Genomic DNA, 11,366 nt, shown 5'->3' on the forward strand with positions numbered 1-11,366 from the left:
CATAAATATTTCCTCTGATTAGCTAGGGCTCACACAACCGAATTGGACCAGACACGGTGTTGCCCCTTACAAACAACTGTTTTTGAAATGACTCAATTTGGAAGATGGTTGCAAAGCAGGGACCTATTTCATGAAGGAATCTCCCTTTTTTAAAATGGACTTGTGGTAAAATCATTAACCAGCTAGTCCCCTGCCATTCACCCTCCTTAATTTTATTTCTAAGGGCTTCTTCTCTGGTTGTGCAGTTAAAATGGGCCAGATCCTTTCTGACTTAAGGTCAGGCTTGACAAAGCCCTGGCTGGGATGATTTAGTTGGGTTTGGTCCTGCTTTGAGCAGGGGGTTGGACTAGATACCTCCTGAGGTCCCTTCCCATCCTGATATTGTATGATTCTATGACTTGGGGTTGAAATATTGCTGCCCATCGCTGTAGTCTCTGTGCACTCAGATCCTACAAACACTTATGCCTGGGCATAACTGTGCTCACAGGTAGCCTCGTTGAAGCCAATGGACCTGCTCAAGTGTATATAACTCATAAGTGTAAAGTTACTCCTGTGTGTCACTGTTCATAGGACTATGCCCTTGCTTAGCAAGGATGCCTGGGCCAGTGACCCCTGGGGAAAGGGGTCATGACTCTGTGATGGTACCTCCCATAAGGCTTTATGGAAATATGCTTAGACTGTATTTTATGCTACATATGCCATGTAACATATCTCAAAGGCTATGATCTACTGAATGTATTAATCCTATCTGTATGCATGTATCATTATTCAAAGTTATGAATGTTATGAATGTTGGCTATTTCCTGGCTTGATTTCGAAATAACCTTAGTAGAGCATTTGGTCAGTTCCTGGAGAAAGGAATGTTGAAATTAAGTACCTAATCAAGAAACACTTAAAGGACAATGGATCTTGGAATGCTCCAATCCACATAAGAAGTCTACTTGAGGACATTCAAGATAGCATGTAAACAATGGCTGCTGCCTGTAAAAACTGTGAGTCGTGCATGGACATGTTACTTGCCCAGGTGACTCCTAAACTCCATCTTGGAGCTGGACTTTGCATAGGAGTGAGGACGGGGTCTGCACCCACAAGAAAAGTTCCTGGGACACCCCTCCACTTTGTCTTCAGCTGGTGAAAAAGGGAGCCTCTCCACCTCCCAGGATACTTGAAAGAGACTGGAACAAAGGACAGTAACTACGGGGGGTTGAGTGATTGCTGAACCCAGGCTAAAAAGAGTTTAGTCTGTAAAAGGGAGCATTCTGGAACTGGGGAGGATCTTATCTGTATTCAGTTTGACTAGACATAGATTTGTGCGCTTTATTTTATTTTGCTTGGTGACTTACTTTGTTCTGTCTGTCACTACTTGGAACCACTTAAATCCTACTTCCTGTATTTAATAAAATCACTTTTTACTTATTAATTAACCCAGAGTCTGTATTAATCCCTGGGGGAGCAAACAGCTGTGCATCTCTCTCTATCAGTGTTACAGAGGGCAAAGAGTTTATGAGTTTACCCTGCATAAGCTTTATACAGGGTAAAACGGATTGATTTGGGAGTTGGGCTTCTGAGTGTTAAAGCCAAGCACACTTCTGTGAGCTGCTTTCAGATAAACCTGCAGCTTTGGGGCAAGTAATTCAGACCCTGGGAGCAGACAGGAGTGTCTGGCTCGACAAGACAGGGTGGCTCGACAAGACATCCCACCTTAGTATTTAGATGTCTAGCATTTCTACACGAGCACTTATCAAATCTGTCAGTGTGTAGTTGTCTGCCTTCATGTGACGGAACTGAAGGTCACTCTTTTTCTGTGACTCTTCCTCTTCAGTTTCTGCCTGTATTTCATCAGCTTCTATCTTCTCTTCTTTACTAGGACATAGAGAATCCGCATTAATAGACCCTCCCCTAAAGGATGTCTCTTTCCGAACCGTGTACTCCGCCGCACCTCTCGGCTTCCCCCAGCCCTTAGTTTAAAAACCGCTCTACAACCTTGTTAATTTTACATGCCAGCCATCTGGTTCCATTTTGGTTTAGGTGGAGTCCATCCTTCCCGTGTAGTCTCCTCCTTTCCCCAAAGGTTCCCCAGGTCCTAATAAATCTAACCCCCTCCTCCCGACACCGTGGTCTCATCCATACATTGAGACCCTGCAGCTCCGCCTGCCTAACTGACCCTGTGCGTGAAACTGGAAGCATTTCAGAGAATGCGACCATGGAGGTCCTGGACTTCTATGCTGAGCTAAGTCAGGAAAAGCTTGTGGCTATTCTCCCAGAGGGAGACCCTGCATTTGCCCACTTCATTGACTGCCAAGGCCTGTTCCCCTCATGCTCGTGGAGTTTAGAATCATACAGGACAGGAGGTAGCCAGCTTGCAAACCCCACTGAACTAAGTCATATCTCCCCACCTCTGAGCCTAGAAGTGCCTCTCAGAGGAGCCATTTGTCCCAGCTGAAAATTTCCTGCCTTTGCACATTTTTTTAAATGACTTTGAGCTGCCCCAAACCCAAACATTTAATGAAAATGACTCACCAGGTTCCTGTGTTGGCTGGGAAGGAAGATCCTCTGCCTGTGATCGGGCGGGGAGCTGCAGGTGGTGGGGAATCGGCACTGACCAGGGCTGAGACGTGGGGATATTAATATTGCCACCTTATGAATCCCAGCAGCGAGCCCCAGGCAGGCTCTTGGACTTGCTGAATCTTAAACTGCCAGGTGCATTAAAGATTAACAGGAACTAACCCGGTCACTTTGGTTTAGCCATTTCCTGCTTTCCCATCATTTGCATTACAAGTGGTTTTACTTGTCCAACCTGCATGGGCCTGAGTGGCACTTATGTTGACTACTTAAACCAAGAACAACACATCCCAGGAAGTGGGTATTCACCCACGAAAGCTCATGCTCCAAAACGTCTGTTAGTCTATAAGGTGCCACAAGAATCTTTGCTGCTTAAAGCAAGAACAACGGCTATGGAGCCATTAAGAGCTTCAGAGCCGGGCTGGTGTTTTCAGGGCCTGGTCTCTCTGCTACCTGGGATACAATTTACCCTTTAGTCTTTGCAAATATATTTGCATTACCAGCAACACCTCCAAACACATCATCTACAGCATGCAGGTGTTGCTCTGTCGGTCTGGCTGTGGCCAGGGTTTCTGCCAGTGGCAAAACACAGACGGCTGCATAGTTTCTCCACATGTTAGCATTCCACTCTGAACTAGCATCAGCTGAATTACAGTCATGTTTCTGGTGAAGACCAGAGAGGCCAGAATCTCAGAAATTATTATTTATTTATAGTGCATTATTATTCAGACAGCATTTTAAAGGTGCATGATGCTGACAAATGATAAGCGATGTCCCAGTGTCCCAAACAATAGCTCTATCTAGCTTGTCCAAGGGAAGGTTAAGAGGTGACTAGAGCATGGGAAAAAGTAGCTTCATGGGGAAGAGATTTCTGATAGTAGGTGGCTCTTTGTTCTCCTCTCCTCTGGCTCAAAGAGAAGTCACAGGCTTGGCGCAGAAATGGCTAGGTAAGATTCTGTGCAGGAGCCCAGAGTACATAATCACAGGGATCATCCTAGCATTAAAGTCTATGAATTTCTCAGTCCTTGGCCTTGAACAGCTGAAATAATATTGATGCTCGTTTTCCTTTATAATGCCACCTTGCATCCAAGAAACCGAAGGGTTGGACGGCTACCTTTTCAAAAGGGCGTGTGCTGCTCGCATGCCTGGCACCAGATTTTCAAAGGTGCTAGCGCTGGTAGAAAAACAAAACACATCTTGCACAAAAAATGTTGATAAAAAAACCTGTTCCTTTTTTGTCAGAAAATTTCAAAACCTGTGGGGAAAAAGTGGGTTTTTTCCAGCTCTGTTTGGCAGTTGGCACCGACTTCGTGGGTGCTCCCGGGCTGGAGCACTCATGGGAAAAAATTGGTGGGTGCTCTGCGCCCACCGACAACACACTACCCTGCCCCAGCTCACCTCCGCCTCCACCTCCTCCCCTGAGCACACTGCCGCGTCCTGCTTCTCCCCCTTGCTCCCAGCGCTTGCACCGTGAAACAGCTGTTTCACGTGGCAAGCCTGGGATGGAGGAGGGAGAAGGGGGAATGCGGCGTGCTTGGGGGAGGAGGCGGGGCTTGGGTGGTGATTTAGGGAGGGGTCCAATAGGGGCAGGGTGGGGCGGAGTTGGGGTGGGAACTTTCGGGCAGGGATGGAGTTGGGGCAGGGCCGGGGGCGCAAGCACCCACCAGCACAGAAAAAAGTTAGCGCCTGTGCTCGGCACCCAGCAATGACCACTGAAAACACCAGCTGCTGCGTGGCGAGGCCACTTCTGAAAATGCTGGCCTTCAAGCCCACAAGCATATGCAGATCTGTCTACACTGCACATAAGCCCAGGGTCTGACTCAGGTTTGAACCCAAGTCCCGCTTCCACCCACACAGAAGTCAGTCTCATTTGGGTCAGCAAGCGTCAGGACCCAGGCACTAGGACCTGGCTATCAGAGTGGGGTCAGAGCCCGAGTCCCACTGGGACCTGAATCCAAGCCCTGTCATTTAGCAGTGTGGACACAGGCCAAGCCTCAGAGCCAAGTCAGAAGGTCTGTGCAGTGCAGGATGGACGCGTTAGCACAGCTGTGAAACCTGGGTCCAGCAATTGTACACCCCCCCTCCAGGTTAAACCCCATCATTTATGGGGTGCGCATGAGGCAGATTCAAGAGAGAGTGCTCATATTTGGCCCAGATGAGGAAGTTGTGAGGAATTCTGCAGCGGGGCTGCTCCTTGCCCGATGCAGGTAGAACTGGAATCAGGGTCTGCACGGGGAAGGGGCTTCTGAAACGTCACCTTGACTCTGGATCAGGTTCTCGTCCCTGCTGGCAAAGGCAATATCAGCCCCATGCACCCCGTGCTGCGCACACCCACAACTTGCAGGCGTTCTCAGCAAGGCTGAGCATCACGGGCTGCAGCGTGAGCTCCTGCTGTTTAACACTTTGCCCGCACACGCTGCAGAGCATTACCTGGGAGCCTGCGCAGCGTGAGAACCCAGACCCACACTCAGGTGGGAGCAGAGCGCACTCAGCCCTGGGCGGGCGCGAGCCCTAACGTCTGACCCAACCCCCGCTGAGCTCGCTAGAAAGATCCCCGCGGGGCGAATTCAACGGGCTTTGGGCGAGTAGCTGAAAGAGCAGAGCACATTTTGTGCTGCTCCTTGCTGGAGGCAGGCTGGGCCTTGCACAAGCTCTCCTCTAAGCCTTTGGAGCGAAGGGCTGCAGCTGAGCAAACAGGGCATGGCAGGAATGATCCTGCAGATCGTTGTGGGGGCTGGTAATGGAGCTCCCTCTGGCCGTGACTGCGCTGCTGGTGCCCTCGCGTTCCCTGAACAATCAGGAGCCTGGCGTGGGGCACAGGCACCCTTACAAGTGCTGATGTAGCACCAAAAGAATTTCAGGGGCCTTGCAACAGTGGCAGCCAGTAGGGAGGGGTAATGGGCCTCCCCCTGGGCCAGTAAACTCCCTGTGCTTCCTCCCCCCCCTTGTCTCCAGCACCCCAGGGAGAGACCAGCAGGGGGAGGGGACCGGAGGTGATGGGGGGGGTCAGTACAGCAGGGCCATAAAGGGCAGTCAGTGGGCTCCTAAAATGGCTGCACCCTCCCTTGAAACTCTTAGAGCAGAGCAGCATTGGGCTCACGGGATTTTTGGAGGTTGATGTTTAGCCCCACAGAGCCTGAGCAGCCTCACAGTGCAGAGCCGCCCCCCGCCCCCAGGGAAACTGAGGCGGAGAGGGCTTGTGATGGCAGGGGTGCTGCGAGGCAAGGAGGAGCATGGGATCTGGGGGGTGGAGGTAGAGAGCACAGCAATGGGGTGGGGGGATGCCCGCTGATACGCAGCAGAGGAGTTCCATCCCATGAGCTGTGGGGGAGGGAGCGACTAGACTGATTTATTGGGGGCGAGGGAGGAGCCCCCGCTCATTCAGTTACTTGGCTGATTTTATCTGGGAAGCCAGGAGTAATCTGGGGGGCAGGGTGAGAACAGAAATACATGGCGAGGGGGCAAGGAGGCAGTACCAGCCCCGGCACTCACCCTAGGCACCTCTGCCCTGCAGGCGGTGCCTGAGGGGGGGCCCCTCTCCCAGCGCTGACCTACAGCATGGGGAAATGGAGGCACCACGGGGGGACTTTGCTCTGTCCTGATTGCCCAGGCCTCCCCACAGGGGCCATCCCCATCTCTCTGGCTTGTCCCCTCTTCCTCTGCGTTCAGATCTCAGTGGAAAACTCTCAAGTTTTCCCAAACACAGAGACCAGCCAGAAATATCCCATCAAAATGACCTTTATTTTAGACTAAGGAAAGCATAAGGAAGAACAGCAGAACAGCCAGACTAGGTCAGACCAAAGGTCCATCTAGCCCTGTACCCTGTCTTCCGACAGGGGCCAATGCCAGATGCTCCAGAGGGAATGAACAGAACAGGGCAATTATCAAGTGATCCATCCCCTGTCGCACAGTCCCAGCTTCTGGAAGTTTTAGGTACCTCCAGAGCATGGGGTTGCATCCCTGACCATCTTGGCTAATAGCCGTTGCTGGACCTGTCCTCCATTACTCCGGAGAGCATTCTGCACCAAACAATTCAAACTTCTGCACCGAAAAGTTAGAAATTCTGTGCACAATATTTTAAAATTCTAACAAAATTCTGCAAATTGTATTTGTCAAATAAATGTGGAGGCTCCAGCATGGCATAGGGGAGCACAGGCCACTAGCTGCACAAAGGTGGGAGGTCACTCTGCAGCTCTCCCCCACTCCAGCACATGGACTCAGCGGTGATACTGCACCCAACCCTGACGTGGTACAAAGACCAGGCCTGCCCCAGAAACACCCCAGGGTCCTGCCCTTCCATGCCAGGTGCACCAGGTGTGGGCAGGCAGGCTCAGCCAGCCAGGATCCAAGTGTGGAGGGGCTTAGTGTGGGGGGATCCAGGTGTGGGTTGAGAGTTCTGTGTGGGGCAATCTGGGTGCGGGAGACACAGTGGGGGATCTGGGTGCAGGGGCGAATCTGGATGCACAGGAGCTTGCTCAGGGGTTATGGTTGGAACAGGAATGGGACTCTGCAGTAGGGTCCAGGTGAAGGTGGTTGGGGCTCAGAGGGCGGGGGGGAAGGAGGGAGTGTGGGTCTGGGGGGGGAGAGCTTGGTGGGGGGGGTCTGCATGTGGGAGGTCAGTGGGGGGTCCAGATGCTGGGGGAGTGGGGCTCTGTTAAGGCTGATTCCCCACTCTGGCACTCCGAGTGCAGAAGGTGAGAACCGCAAGGACTCTAAAAATTAATACTGACCACTCCAGGCTGGTATTAAACTCCCAAGGTTACAGCTTCTCTCTGACCTTGGATGGGTAGATGCTGCCACCACCCAAGTGCAACCCCCCCACCACCTTTTTTGAGAACCCAGGAAGGAACACTTGGGAATTCCTTCCTGTGGGGCACCCTCAAGCCCTTTCACCCCCCATCTGGGGAAGAGCTGAGGAAAAAAAAAAGGAAGTCAGCTGTTGCTACCAGCCAATTAAACAACATGTGCACAAACCTCTTTGGGACACAAAAATCCAATCCTGTTCTTTAAAAAAAGGTAATTTTTATTAAAAACAAAAAGAAAGAAAATATATCTGGAACTTAGGCTTTTGCTAGATTTAAAAAAAACACTTACAAAAATAAAACATCAAGAATAACCTTCTTGAGGTCCAGCTTAAAGATTACATGCAAAACAAAAAGCTTCTGAGGTTAGCACAGAGAAGTCCACAAGCCACTAAGAAATAAAAGAAATAACCCCAATCACATCTTTTTAGACATTCCCTGATTTATTTACATATCCGGGGTTTCAGATAGGTAGAGTCGAGGTATGAATTGATGCTTTGTCATATCTGGTTTTAAAGCTGCTCCGTGTCTCCGCTCGCTGGAGAACACCACCACCCAGACAAAGGGAAGGGTTTTCTCCCCTATTTCAAAAAGTTCTAGCCCTCCCATTGGCTCTTCTGCTCAGGTGCCCACTCCCTTTCCTTTACCTGTGGACTTTTTAACCCTTTACAGGTAAAGCAAATAGAAAACAGCTACTAAGGGGGACTGGATAGCGAACTGGCTGGCTGGGTGTCCATAAAGGGGAGCTACCCCGCCCCCACCTCTTCATTTATCACAGGCTCAGTAGAATATGGATCCAGGTGCAGCGGGTTGAGGCCCTGGGCACCAAACTATACTGCTGGGGTGGGTCACATGATTGCTCTGGAGGCTTCTCTTTGCTTCCCCGTGAGAAAGACATTTTTCCATGAGGAAACAAAGAAATCTGCAGGGGACATGAATCCTGCACACGTGCAGTGGCACGGTATCCATGAACTTATCGAATTCCTTTTTGAACCCTTTGGCCTTCACAACATCCCCTGGCGATGAGTTCCACAGGTTGACTGTGCATTGTGTAAAGAAATCCTTCCTTTTGTTTGTGTTAAACCTGCTGCCTATCAATTTAATTTGGTGACCTCTGGTTCTTGTGTTCTAGGAAGGGGTAAATAAAACTTCCCCTCTCACTTTCTCCAGACCATTCATGCTTTTATCATATTCCCACCCCCTTATTCATATCTTGCCAGGATTTATTCTCCTTTTATTTTCCTCACTAGGATTTGCCTTGTAGCTGCTCTTGTTGAAGGTAAATGTTACCTTGGTGCGTTTCTTTGGTATTTCCCCCTCTGCAAGGACGTTAAATGTGATTACATGATGGTCACTATTACCGAGCAGTTCAGTTGTATTCAACTCTTAGACCTGACCCTGTGCTTCACTTAGCACTAAATCAAGATTTGCCTCTCCCCTTGCAAGGTCCAGGAGTAGCTGCTCCAAGAAGCCGTCATTAATGATGTCTGAATGTTTTGTCTCTGCATCCTGTCCTGAAGTGACATCCCACTCAATATGGGGATAGTTGAAATCCTCCATTATTATTGCGTTTTCTGGGTTTTTTAGCCTCTTTAATCTCCTTGATTATTTCACAGTCACCCGCACCATCCTGGTCAGGTGGTCAGTAGCATATTCCTACTGCTATACCCTTCTTATTCAAGGCATGGAATTTCTGCCCACAGGGATTCTGTGCTACAGTTTGATTCATTTAAGATTATTACTATATTTGACTCTCTGTTTTCTTTCACATACAGTGCCACTCCTCTGTGTGCATCTCATCTGTAACAGGACACAGTAATTCGGAGACAAATGTCTCCCCTCACAGGCAGTTTTCTTAGAAATTTAGGCTTAGGACCCTTGACCTGCCCAAGTGTATCAGCAAGAGACAAGCGAGATCTAGATTATTTTAAATTCCTTCCCACCAGCATATGCCAAGCGGCTGTGCACTTAGGGAATTTGGGCAAGAATAAACAAGGAGCCTCACGGGGAAAGTTTTCTGAGCAGAACCACGCTTCAAAATATTGTATTGGGAAGGACATTGAGCTGTTTAATTATATTCTCAATGGTATTTTTCATTGCAAGTGTGTTTCTCTAGATTTTCTTTTTCCCACATGAGAATTTTTAAAAGACTAGTTTTGAATTTCGGCTGGAACAGGTGCGGAGAAGGGCTGCTAGGATGGTCAGGGCAGTGGAGGGCCTGGCTTAGGCAGGGAGGCTAAAGGACCCTAACTAAAAGGACAATTAAGCTCTAGAACAGGCTTCCAAGGGAGGTGGTGGATCCCCCTCATTGGAAGCTTTTAAACACAAGTTGGACAAGCCCCTGTCAGGGCAGGTTTAGGTGCACTGGGACCTGCCACAGTGCAGGGGGCGGGATTGATGCCTTCTCAAGGTCCCCTCCAGCTCTCTCTGTCTCTGATTCTAACTTTCTCTCATTAACCGTTGTGCCTGGTGCTGTACAAACACCTCATAAATGACAATCTGATTCCGCTTCTGGGGAAGCTTGTTGGTGAGATTAATTGCTCAGGTACTGGGCTGGCTGCAGCCCTCAGAACCATTTGCTCGCCTTGCAGAGCTCCTGAATCACTCGTTCCCGAATCTGTCTGGTTCTCACCCCATACACGATGGGATTTAACATGGGAGGAACGATTACAAAGATGTTGGCCAGCAGGACATGAATATAGTGAGGGATGTTAGCTCCACCAAAGCGATATGCGAAGATTGAGAAAAAGGCAGGGATGTAAAACATCAGTATGACACAGATGTGGGAGCCGCAGGTGCCTAGAGCCTTGAGCCGGGCGTCTTTGGACGGGAGCCGGAAGACGGCCTGGAGGATCAGAATGTAGGACACAACAATAAACACAACATCTAGCCCTGTGGTTAGAAGAGCCACCGTTAAACCATACCAGATATTGAGTGTTATATCAGCACAAGCCAGCCACGCTATGCCCATGTGCTCACAGAACGTGTGATAAATGACATTGGGTCCGCAGTACGGTAACCTCTTCAGAAAGAAGGTAAGGGAGCCCACCAGGAGAACCCCTCTTATGACAGATGCTGCTGCGATTTTCCATATCTTTGAGAGCGTTAGTATGGTGGTGTATCTCAGGGGGTCACAGATGGCGACGTATCGATCGAATGCCATGGCCAGCAGGATGGCCGACTCCGCAACAAAAATAAAATGGATAATGAACATCTGGGTGAAGCAGGCACTGAAAGCGATTTCCCTGGCGTTGAACCAGAATATGCTGAGCGTTTTGGGCATTGTGGCAGTAGACAGCAGAACATCAGCCACCGCCAGCATGGCCAGGAACACGTACATGGGCTCATGCAGGCTCTGCTCTTTGATGATAATGAAGAGCAGGAGGCCGTTTCCCAACAGGGCAATCATGTACATGGAGCAGAAGGGGATGGAGATCCAGCTGTGAGAGGCCTCCATGCCTGGGATGCCGACCAGGATGCATCTTATGAGAGTGAAGCTGGTGTGATTGAGAGTGGCCATGATGGGGTGGGGCTCCGTTCCAGTTCACATGTGTTCCCTGTAGACAAAACAAGTGGCAATGACTGTCCAGTTAACTGAGAATCAGATCAGGTGAAATTAACCCCCAGGCACTGATGGTCCCACACAGGCTTCGTCTATACAAAATAAATAGATAAATAAAAAAACCTCTTAGCACAAAGTCACAGAGCTCAGGTCTAGAGACACAGGCTCATAATATGGTGCTAAATGTAGACATTCCAGTGCAGGCTGGAGCTTGGGCTCTGAAACCTGGAGAGGGGAGTTTTAGAACACAGTGTAGACATACCTTGAAAGACTTGGGGACCATGTAATTCCTATTCATTCAGAGATTGCAAGGCCAAAAGGGACCATTGTGATCACCTAGTCTGACCTATCTCCTAGAACTGGAAGGTCATTGAGTCCAGCCCCTGGCCTTCCCTAGCAGGACCAAGCACTGATTTTGCCCCAGATCCCTAAGTGGCCCC

General features: G+C 49.6%; 1 protein-coding gene across 1 annotated transcript; it reads right to left on the minus strand.

Annotated features, from left to right (window-relative positions):
- Positions 1 to 9,930: 9,930 nt before the first annotated feature.
- Positions 9,931 to 10,884, minus strand: LOC120390888 (olfactory receptor 52Z1-like). Its single transcript, XM_039513848.1, has one exon. The coding sequence runs from the start codon at positions 10,882 to 10,884 to the stop codon at positions 9,931 to 9,933; it is 954 nt and encodes a 317-aa protein (XP_039369782.1).
- Between the last annotated feature and the right edge of the window lie 482 nt (positions 10,885 to 11,366).

The sequence above is a fragment of the Mauremys reevesii genome, linkage group 1, assembly GCF_016161935.1.
Source record: "Mauremys reevesii isolate NIE-2019 linkage group 1, ASM1616193v1, whole genome shotgun sequence".
Taxonomy (NCBI): Eukaryota; Metazoa; Chordata; order Testudines; family Geoemydidae; genus Mauremys; species Mauremys reevesii.

What these genes read in the sequence shown, in the direction of transcription:
- LOC120390888 (XM_039513848.1), bottom strand. Translation starts at nt 10,884, where the DNA reads ATGGCCACTCTCAATCACACCAGCTTCACTCTCATAAGATGCATCCTG.